This window comes from Sapajus apella, unplaced genomic scaffold (assembly GCF_009761245.1).
Source record: "Sapajus apella isolate SASKATOON/1434 unplaced genomic scaffold, GSC_monkey_1.0 scaffold169, whole genome shotgun sequence".
Classification (NCBI taxonomy): Eukaryota; Metazoa; Chordata; class Mammalia; order Primates; family Cebidae; genus Sapajus; species Sapajus apella.
The window spans coordinates 639,655-650,558 of record NW_022437109.1 but is presented as its reverse complement, the minus strand read 5'-3'; the positions used below and the strand labels follow the sequence as shown (position 1 = coordinate 650,558).

General features: G+C 55.3%; 1 protein-coding gene across 1 annotated transcript; it reads right to left on the bottom strand.

Moving 5' to 3' along the window:
• Positions 1-1,174: 1,174 nt before the first annotated feature.
• Positions 1,175-10,497, bottom strand: SELENBP1 (selenium binding protein 1). The gene is made up of 12 exons (XM_032267535.1): positions 10,397-10,497; positions 7,628-7,684; positions 7,370-7,482; positions 6,925-7,110; positions 5,819-5,939; positions 4,379-4,561; positions 3,932-4,110; positions 3,083-3,161; positions 2,879-3,000; positions 2,282-2,374; positions 2,026-2,144; positions 1,175-1,803 (listed from the first exon to the last, which is right to left on the bottom strand). Exons 1-12 carry the CDS (start codon positions 10,398-10,400, stop codon positions 1,641-1,643), a joined length of 1,419 nt encoding a protein of 472 aa, XP_032123426.1. The 5' UTR covers positions 10,401-10,497; the 3' UTR covers positions 1,175-1,640.
• Between the last annotated feature and the right edge of the window lie 407 nt (positions 10,498-10,904).

Below are 10,904 nucleotides of genomic sequence, written 5' to 3'. Positions count from 1 at the left end.
CCTGAAGCCCCTTTCATTTGACTCATTTTTCCCTTTTGGCATGGGAGTTTTTACCCAATGCCAATACCCCCATTGTGTCCTGGGAGTAACTAACTTATTTTTTATTTTATAGGCTCATAGGTGGAAGGGACTTGCTTTTTCTCAGATGAGACTTTGGACTTTTAAGTTAATGCTGGAATGAACTAAGGCTTTGGGGATTATTGGGAAGGCATGATTGTATATTGAAATGTGAGAAGGACATGAGATTTGGGAGGAGCTGGGGCAGAATGATATGATTTGAACCTGTGTCCCCAACAAATCACATGTCAAATTGTAATTCCCAGTGTTGAAGGGGGGCCTGGTGGGAGATGACTGGATCAGGGGGGCGGGTTTCTCATGAATGGTTTGGCACCACCCCCTTGGTACTGCCCTTGAGATTGTGAGTGAGTTCTCCTGAGACTGGGTTGTTCAAAAGTGTGTGGCGCCTCCCCCCTCAGACTCTCTCTCTTGCTCCTACTCCGGCCATGTGATGTTTGTGCTCCTCCTTTGTCTTCCGCCACAATTGTAAGTTTCCTGAGGCCTCCCCAGAAGCTGGGCAGATGCCAGCATCATGCTTCCTATGGAGCCTGCAGAACCATGAACCAATTAAACCTCTTTTCTTTATTAATTACCCAGTCTCAGGTACTTTTTTTTTTTTTTTTTTTTGAGACGGAATCTTGCTCTGTCGCCCAGGCTGGAGTGCAGTGGCTTGGTCTCTGCTCACTGCAACCTTCACCTCCCAGGTTCAAGTGATTCTCCTGCCTCAGCCTCCTGAGTAGGTAAGATTACAGGTATGCACCTGGATACTTTTTGTATTTTTAGTAGAGATGCAGTTTCACCATGTTGGTCAGGCTGGTCTCGAACTCCTGACTTCGTGATCCGCCTACCTCAGCCTCCCAAAGTGCTGGGATTACAGGTGTGAGTCATCGCACCCGGCCAGGTATTTCTTTATAGCAATGCGAGAGCAGCCTAATATACCTCCCAATAACTGTGTTCTCCTAGTAGTCTTGCCATCAGTGGAAATATATTACACTATACACATCAAAGGTCCTGGGGCCTCCTGTGTGTGATGGAACATATTACATTCTCTTGGGAGTGAGGGGTGAGATTTTAGGTTCATTAAAAGAAAGCATAGGTTAAAAAAACAAAACAAAACTTTAGTAACACTGGTTTATATTTCCTATCCCCAGGTCTCCTTGTGACAATCACCCCCAAGATTTTCAGGTTCTGTCTGGCTATGAAAGTGAGATTTTGGCATGATTAGTGTGAACTAGCTACCATAACCACTCCTGGAGGCCTCTTCAGCCCTTTCTTGTGCAAGATACAAAGGGTAGGCAGAGGAGGAGCCATGGGCCCCAGGCCCCCAAAGACAAGGCCATCTGAGGAACAGGCTCACCAGTTTATTTCTTGGTGCTTCCAAGAGCTCATGGAAAAGCAGCCAGTGAGCACAGGCAACAGTGGTCAGTAAATGGATACCACGCCACACGTCTCCACAGTCTCAGCTTGGCTATGTGGTACACGCTGGCTCCTAAGGGACGGGTGCCGAAAGAGAGCGGAGTGAAGGCAGGCGCCTGAGAAAGGGAAGGCTCAAGACGTGGAGTACGGGTGTTGGGGGGTAGAGTTCAGATCCAGATGTCAGAACTACAATCGCCCCCAGGGTAGCGGAGCTCATGGGCGAGGGCTGGGCCGAGGGGCTCCTTCCCGAAGTCCACCAGGAAGTTGGGGTTCAACTTCAGCCCTCCTTTTACTGTGTCTACGTCAACCTGCAGCATCACAGAGCCTTCCCTGATGGAAAAGGGGAACAGGGTAAGGGAGAGGTCAGAGGTGACTGCCCCCTTCCCCTAAGATTTTAGGGGAAGGCTCCTGAGGAAGGAAGAACGAGCAGGGTCTCAATGGGCCATCTGTGTGGTGGGGGACAGGGGGGCTCCCTGAGGGGTCTTTAGAAAGCCAAATGACTCCTCTGGAAGAGGAGGGCTGGGGAGGTGAGCCCACGTGTCTGCTTCTCACCTGATGAGATCAGGGTAAAACTGCTTGTCCCAGGCACTGTACAGCGATGTGGTGACATAGAGGCGCTTCCCATCCAGGCTGAGCTGGATCATCTGAGGGCCTCCAGGCACCCGTTTTCCCTTGGGAAAACCTGAGGTCAGAGCCTGGGTAACACACAGATCGCAGGCACCACCCCAGCCCCAAGAGTATGCTCAGGAGCTGCTCCCCCTCATATTCCTCAAGCATGCGTCTGGCAAGTAGGGGGAGAGGCCCTTACCTTGACCACCAGGGGCTCTGGCTGAGACTTTAGTTCCTGGTCCTCCAGCACTTGCACAGGGCCTCCCTTAACAATGCTGCCCCCAAGGAAGAGCTGGATGGGGAGGTGCGGAGGATGAGGACCACAGTGGGAGGTCAGACATTGCCGAAGAGTAGCTTGCCTGGCTGGGGTCCCTCTCTCCTTCAGACATGCTCTACATGCCCCTCCCTGGCCTGGACAGTCCTGGGCCTACCCCTGTAATCCCAGCACTCTGGGAGGTGGAGGCGGGCAGGCGGGCGGATTGCCTGAGCTCAGGAGCTCGCAACTAACCTCGCAACGTGATGAAACCCCGTCTCTACTTAAAAAATATAAAAAAAATTAGCCTGGCGTGGCGGTGTGCACCTGTAGTCCCAGGGTACTCAGGAAGCTGAGGCAAGAGAATTGCTTGATCCGGGGAGGCGGAGGTTGCAGCGAGCCAAGATAATGTCCCGCAGCCCACGTGTCTGCTTTTCCTGCCCCTCCCTCGCCATCCTCTAGCTGCTTTGGACCATTCACTCCATCCCCAGATTCTCTTCTCCTTCCTTCCTCCCCTTCTGCTTCTCCTGCCAGCAACCCCACCTGTCCTGTGAGGCGCGGCCTCTGCGGGTCAGAGATGTCATACTGCCTCAGGTCCCCGTGCAGCCAGTTGCTGAAGTAGAGGAAGCGGTCATCCAGGGACAGCAGGATGTCGGTGATCAGGCCTGGGGGCAGGGGCGAGCAGAGCCGTTAAGGACTCTTGCTTCCCACGCCAAGAGTCAGCTTTCCCATGCCCTAGGCACTCACCTGGCATTTCAGGCAGCAGCCAGCCCTTCACCTTCTTGGGGGGCACCTGGATAACCTTCTCCACTGACCAAGTACCGCCCTACATTGAGGGGTGGAGGGGGAGGTTAGCTGGCAGAGAGGTGAGCCTATCAGAATTGGGGACTGGGGTTTAGATCTGGGTCGCCCAGACCTGGGAGGGAGAGGTTAGATGCCCCGGCTTCCTGCCACTAGGCTCTAACTCCATGCTAGCCCCTTGAGGCAGGAGTTGTGTCGTTTTCACCACCGCATTCCCAGAACAAAGCACAGTGCCCAGCACAGAAATTCACTGAATAGTTTTTGAATGAATGAATAAATATGGCCAGTTAGGGTTCAGGCAGAAGTTGGCTTAGCCCTGAAAGAAGAGAGACAGGGCATGCAGTCTCGTTTTTTTCTTTTTCTTTTCTTTTTTTTTTTTTTTGAGACAGAGTCTTGCTCTGTTGCCAGGCACCAGGCTGGAGTGCAGCGGTGTAATCTTGGCTCACTGCAACCTCTGCCTTCCGGGTTCAAGCAATTCTCCTGCCTCAGTCTCCCAAGTAGCTGGGACTACAGGCACGTGCCACCACACCCAGCTAATTTTTGTATTTTAGTAGAGACGGGGTTTCACCATGTTGATCAGGATGGTCTCGATCTCTCGACCTCGTGATCTGCCCGCCTCGGCCTCCCAGAGTGCTGGGATTACAGGCGTGAGCCACCGCGCCCGGCCCAGCCTCGTTTTTTTCCTTCCTGGAGATGCCTGGGCTGGTGAAGCCTGGGAGCACCATTACAGAAGCCTGCTTAGCTAGAGCGGCTGACAAGACTACTGGGAGGGGAGGGCCAGAGGGCATATGTCACCTCGTTCTTGAAGAAGCGCTGGATGGTGGCGCTGAGAGCACAGCCCACAAAGCCTTGGGCAGCGTCTGGGTTGTGCAGGAAGCGGATCTCCAAGGGAATGAGCCCATCTTTCATAGACAGGGTCTGCACGATCTCATGGCGCTGCCAGTCCCACACATATAAATGGCTCCCATACAGCCCTGGGGTAGGAGTGGGGCCGGAGGGTAGGCTCAGCATCAAGGGTTGGAAGGCATGGGCAAAGGCCGGGCCATCAATCAGGGCGGAAGGTTAGGAAATGGATTGGAGGGATCAGGAGGACGCTTGGGCAATCTGAGCATGCAGTACATCCCATGCCATCCTCATAAGATTCTGGGGCCACAGGAGGGAAGTGCAAGGGTGGGAGATTTGGAGTGGAAAGCAAGGGGATGTGGGCCCGAGGCTCCTGCTGGGCCATGGGCGGATTCTCACCAGCCTCCACATCGGCAGGGTTGAAGCCATCTCGTAAGACATTGGGAGCTGCCCACTCCGTGCTGATCATGACGTTGTGTCGAGGCTGGTACCAGAAGTCATAGCCCAATGGCGCAGCACCCCCAGGTCGCTCCCATGTCCCCTTCACCTCGAATGTCTCCCCATCCAGCAGCACAAAACCCCCTGAACAGGGAAGGAAGTAGAGTGGCAGTAGAGACACGAACCCCGCCCTCCAGCCGTCACCCCCAGGCATGTCCAAGAGGCTTTAAACCCACTGCCTTCCTCCCGACTGTTGGATTTGCCAGCTTCTTAAATTCAGGCATCCAGGGCTGGGGGCGAGGGGGCAGTGACTCATGCCTGTAATCCCAGCACTTTGGGAGGCCTTGAGGTGGATCACTTGAGGTCAGGAGTTTAAGACCAGCCTGGCCAACCTGGTGAAACCCTGTCTTTACTAAAAATACAAAAAATTAGCCAGGTGTGGTGGCACACACCTATAATCCCTGCTACTTGGGAGGCTGAGGCAGGAGAATCACTTGTACCCGAGAGGTGGAGGTTGCAGTGAGCTGAGATCATGCCACTGCACTCCAGCCTGGGTAATAAGAGCGAGACTCCATCTCAAAAAATCAATCAATCAATCAATCAATAAAAAGTTCAGGCATCCAAAGGGTTCCACCCAGAGGTGGCCAGGTGGCAGGGAGGGCTCTGCTCTAGTGCCCCTGTCTCCTGTCAGCCTCATCCCTCTCACAGACCACAGTGGAAATCTTTCTCCCACAAGATCTTCTAGGACGCGGCACTTAGTATTTCTCTCGTCCAGCCTCCCACTTTTGGAGTGGATTCCTCCCAGAGTGTAAGCTCCATTCTGCTCACTACAGTTTTTTGAGACAGGGTCTCACTCTGTCGCCCAAGCTGAAGTGCTGTGGGTCAATCACAGCTCACTGCAGCCTCCACCTCCGTGGGCTCAGGTGATCCTCCCACCTCAGTCTCTTGAGAAGCTGGCGTTGCAGGCCAGCAGCACCACACCTGGCTAATTTGTGTATTTTTACTGCAGAGTTGCCAGTACCAACCCTGCTTTATCAGCAGACAGCACAGCGATGGGGTTTTACCACGTTGGCCAGGCTGGTTTGGAACTCCTGAGCTCAAGCGACCCGCAGGCCTTGGCCTCTTAAAGTGCTGGGATTATAGGCATGAGGCACCACGCCCGGCCTGTTTTGACTATAACTTTGAACTGAATTCATCACTAAAGGCTCATACTAATAGAAATATTCAAAACTGAAGTTACTTGCTACCATTTAAAATACTGGCTGGGACCCAGCTCCCTGGTTCTCCTTGGGAAGTCATTCCTTCCCTCCCTTCGCTTGGGATCTGCTCCTCCCACAGAAAAATGCTTCCCACATTTCACAGCTGCGGAAGTTTTCATGAGCACACAGTGCTGGCAGGTACCTTTGCCATCGCCCTTGGCGTCTCCCAGGGAGCTGATCATCACCTCCCCGCTGGCCAGGCAGTGCGTGGTGTGGAGAAAGGCCAGTCCGCACTTGGCATGGATGTCCTTGGGTTCGATGACCTGGAAGGGGTGCGGAATTGTTTCAAAATCTTACATGGCTGGGAGTCCCTGCCCTTAACCCCCATACTTCCCTACCCCCCTACTTCTATCTGCTAACTGTCATCTCTTCCTTCAAAACATGGACACGAAGGCTGGGCGCGGTGCCTCACGCCTGTAATCCCAGCACTTTGGGAGGCCAAGGTGGGTGGATCACGAAGTCAGAAGATCAAGACCATCCTGGCTAACATGGTGAAACCCCGTCTCTACTAAAAGTACAAAAAATTAGCCGGGTGTGGTGGCGTGCGCCTGTAGTCCCAGCTGCTCAGGAGGCTGAGGCAGGAGAATAGCTTGAATCTGGGAGGCGGAGGTTGCAGTGAGCCAAGATCGTGCCACTGCACTCCAGCCTGGGTGACAGAGAGAGTCTCTGTCTCAAAAAACACCAAAATAAACAAACAAACAAAGAACGGGGACACAACTCTCCCTGTGAGTAAATGACAAAGATCCAGTCTGGTAACTTCTACAGAGCAGCAAGGGAAAGTCAGAGAGATTGCTAGTAACTCCCCAGGCAGGAAGTGCTGACCTTTCCCCATGTGTCCTGAAGGCCTGGGCTGCCCACACCAGTGTCAACTCCGTATTCCCAGCAGACAACACAGTGAGTGACTGGCACCACCCGCGTACTGAACAAAGTGCTGGGAGGGACTGGAGTTTTTAAGAGAAGCCCTGAGCTCATAACTGCATGGGGGAATAAATGGCTCCCTCCCTCTCTCAGAGTAAAACAGGAAGCCTCCTCTCTCTTCTCCGGTGCTCTGGCCACCGTGCTGGAGGGTGATGACAACCCAGAATGTCTGCATAGACTTTGCTCTGAAGTCAACCTCCCTCCCTCTGCCGAGGCAGATCCTGCGTAAGAGCTGGAGGTTGCCGGTTTAGGGCTGGCTTCCTGCCCGTAGACTGCCTGGGGTGGCAGGTATCTTATGGTCTACTGAGCTGGCAAGGGCAGAAGACATGCCTTGTGCAGCTTTGGGGCCCGGGGCTCGGAGCCCACGTCCACCACATAGATGCGAGAGGAGATGAGACTGGGCAGCACCAGCTTGGTGCGTGACTTGGTGCTGTCACCGAAGCAGCTGCTGCAGGTGTTCCATCCCGAGTGATGCAGCTCGTCCTTCAGGTTGGGCATGGGCAGCCGGTGGATAACCTAGGATGTGGGGAGAGGTGGTGCTCGCCCAGGCCACGCCTCTGTCTGCTTTTGGAAGGGGTGTCCCTGTGGACCCATTTGGTTTGGCAGCGCAGCACAGGCTGGATTTCGGCACTTCCCTTCTCCCTTGTGCAGTGAACAGCCTGCACAACCATACCCAGGGAGGGCCAAGAAGGATGGAGCTGGGAAGGGCAGCCCTAGGGCCAGGGATGAGGGCAGCTACGGTCTCAAGGTAGCTGGTGCCCAAGCCCCACCTTACCTGGCAATACTGGGGAGACTTGGGGTCAACATCCACAGTGGCCAGATAATCTGGGGCCTCAGTGCCCGTGTTTCGGTAAATGCAGGGCAGGTAGATGATCTCCTCCCGGGGTCCTGCAGGGTAGAAAGCAGGCAGCGGGGATGGCAGGGTGGGAAGGAAAGGTAGGGGCAGTGCTGGGTGTGCCAGAGGGTGAAGTCCCTCCACCCCCAGCTGTGGAATCAGTAGCAGGGCGCTGACTCTCAGACCATGGGCAATTACCTTTCATGGCCTCCAGAGGGGTGGGGTAGCCAGGTCCACAATTCCCACATTTCGTAGCTGTGGAAGCAATGGGGCGCATTGACTGGGCCGTGCTCTGGAGGGTGAAGGCTCCTTCCCCACGTCCTGCGGCACACATCTCAGCGGGCCAGGGCAGGGGCGGCTGTCCTAGGTCCTCACGCCAGCCTTATTGCCCTGGCCTGTCCTTTCCACCCCCTCAGAGCCCTGAAGAGAGTGAGATTTTGGTGGGAAGAGCTGGAGACACATGACCGACAGTCCAGCAGGGCCCCGGCGGGCGGGAGGAGGGCTGATGCGGCCGGGGCCGTGTGGTGCAGTGAATAGGACACGGACGCGGGGCCCCTGACTAGCCAGGGGAGCTTGGGCAATGTACTGAAGCTCCTCAGCCTCAGTTTCTGCATCCTCTATAAAACAGAGATGATAGGAATTCCACGGCGGGCCTCTGCGAGCAGTAAACACGAGCATGCGGTAAGCGCCCAGCTCTGTGCTGGCCTGGGCTCTGTCCAGGGGACTGCTCTGGAGGAGCCGCTCTCAGGGAGAGGGGGTGGCACCTGCTCACCTCCCTTCACCAAGACGTTTCCACATGGGAGGAGGCCACTTCCTGCTTTTCTCTCCCCTGGGTCCTAAGCCCAGGCCTCTAGCCAGGGCCTGGATTATATAACCGAGAGTCTGGGGCTTCCAGCGGGAAATCCTCAGGCCAGCTTCGACCCCTAGGTGGGCCTCACTTCCTTTATGTGGAAAAGTGTTTGGCCCAACTCTGGAGAGCCCAGAGGTCTGCCCACCAGAGAGGTGGGGGGGGCAACCCTCCCTATCCAGTCTGGCAAGAGGGGCCACGCTAATCTCCAGGAGGAAGTCAGCAGAGCGCAGGAAGGCTGGGGCGTCACAGCTGCCAGCACCCCAGCATCAGAGTTTGGGGCCTGCTGGGGAGTGGGGGGCTAAAGAATACCCAGAGTGGGCTGCAGGCTGAAAGAAACCCTGGAGTGGCGTCCACAGGCCTGGGCACTGTCTCCTGCCATGTCCTGTGGCCACTCCAGCTTCTGCCCTCACAGCTGGGCTGCAAGTGGGGAGTCAGGACTAGGCAGAGGGGGACCTCCACTGGGGCCCGGGACTTAGGCAGCTGAGAGGCAGCAACAGCGTTTCAGAGTCTGGAAGCCTGGTTTCAAATCCCACGTTTGACGCCCTATTTCTCCATTTTCTCCTCTTCATTTACTAAGAGGGGGCAACAATCATATTCCACTTACTTCTCTGGGCACATATGGAGGACAAATAAGACGATATATTCAAAAATCCTTTCATAAAAGTGAATTAGGCCGGGCGCGGTGGCTCAAGCCTGTAATCCCAGCACTTCGGGAGGCTGAGGCGGACAGATCACCTGAGGTCAGGAGTTCGAGACCCACCTGGCCAACATGGCAAAACCCTGTCTCTACTAAAAATACAAAAATTTGCCAGGCATGGTGGTGCACACCTGTAATCCCAGCTACTTGGGAGGCTGAGGCAGGAGACTCACTTGAACTTGAGAGGCAGAGGCTGCAGTAAACAGAGATTGCGCCACTGCACTCCAGCCTGGGCTAAAAGAGTGAAATTCTGTCTCAAAAAAAAAAAAAAAAAAAAAGAGCAAATTTTGTGTAAATATGGGTAGGGCTGTGCCAGAGGAGAGGAGAATGCCAGGCAGTGCTTGCTACTCAGAGAGAGGGCTGGAGGTGGGGCAGGGAGAGGGAGAGGTCCGGTTCACAGAAGACTGGTTCTGCTAAACGACCTTGCTAAGTCGGGGCTCGGCACCAGATGCCAGGGGGTGGGGAAGGAGGTTGCTGGAAGAGGAGATTAAAAAATCTAACACATCAAAACAGAGATACAAAAACTACAAAGCCAGGGAGGGGCTGAGAGGGAAGCAAAGGTGCGGAGGATGAGCTGCCGGATCTCTGCTCACCCGCACCCCAGCATCCCCAGCCCCGGCATTTCTTAGGGCCAGGCCCAGCATGCACTGAGGCCTCAGGGAGCATCATTGCTCTTTCTGGGGAATACCTGCCTCTGAAGCATCTCAAGCAAGGTCTCACCGCAGCTGCGGGTTTGGGATGGACCCAGGGAAAGCTCAAGCGGGTATTCCACTCCAGGCTGGCTGCTGAGCATTCTGCCGGCTCAGGAAGAGCCAAGCCTGCGTGGGGAAGGACCTCCCAACCAAACCCCAACTCCTCTCAGCCTGACACCCAGGAGCCCACGGACAGAGGGCTAGGAGGGCCAAGGGAGACTCCGGGGGTGGGGGAAACGGGTCCCCAGTGAGACCACGTGGGGAGGTCTCCAATTTCCCCCCCAAAGAGCTTTGCTGTGTGGAGTAGCTAGAGGGTGACCTGGACACGGAAGGCGTGGGCTCCCTGCCTCCCTGGGCTGAAATCAGGATGGTCTCTCTCCTATGTGAGGGCCAGGGACCCAGTGGTGTCTTCTGAGAGCACCCCCATCTGATTTTCCCAGCTGCAGAAAGGCACCCTGGCCCCAGCCTCTGCTGGATGGAGCCAAGCGGGGGCCCGGGGTCCCACCTCCCAGCAGTGCCTCTGCCCGCCTTCCTCAGAGAAAGTTTGGCTAAGCTGGGAAATGCAGCAGGGAGGTGGTGGGGGAGGTGCAGACTGGGGAGAATGAAGCAGAGTCCAGCGCTCCCTCCCCGGCTCCCCCCTCAGGTTTTCTAGCATATTCTGGAGGAGGGCCCTCCGAATTAGGGGCAGACAGAGCAGGCAGTGTGTGATTGGAAGCCCCTCTCCTTACCCATGCTGCCGACCGGTACACTTTGATCGTGGCAGGTTTGCTGTGCTGGTGTCGGAGGCCGCTGTTCCAGGGAAGGAGCGAAGGGAGGGAGTTTATACAAGCAGCTGGGGGTGGGGCAGGGCAGGAGGAGGGCCTGGTTTGCTGCCCAGCGTGAACTCCTCAGGGCACTGGCCAGGACACGCTCAAGTTGCCTGGGGCGACTGGTGTTTGAATTATGGGGTGTGTATGTATGTGTTTAAGTGTGCAGCGGTGGGAGCTGTGCTTTTTTTTTTTTTTTTTGAAACAGGGTCTCACTTTTGCCCAGGTTGGAGTGCAGTGGTGCGATCTCGGCTCACTGCAACCTCTTCCTCCCAGGTTCAAGTGATTCTCCTGTCTCAGCCTCCCGAGCAGCTGGGATTACAGGTGCCCATCACCATGCCCAGCTAATTTTATATGTTTAGTAGAGAAGGGATTTTACTATGATGGCCAGGCTGGTCTCAAACTCCTGACCTCAGGTGACCCACCCGCC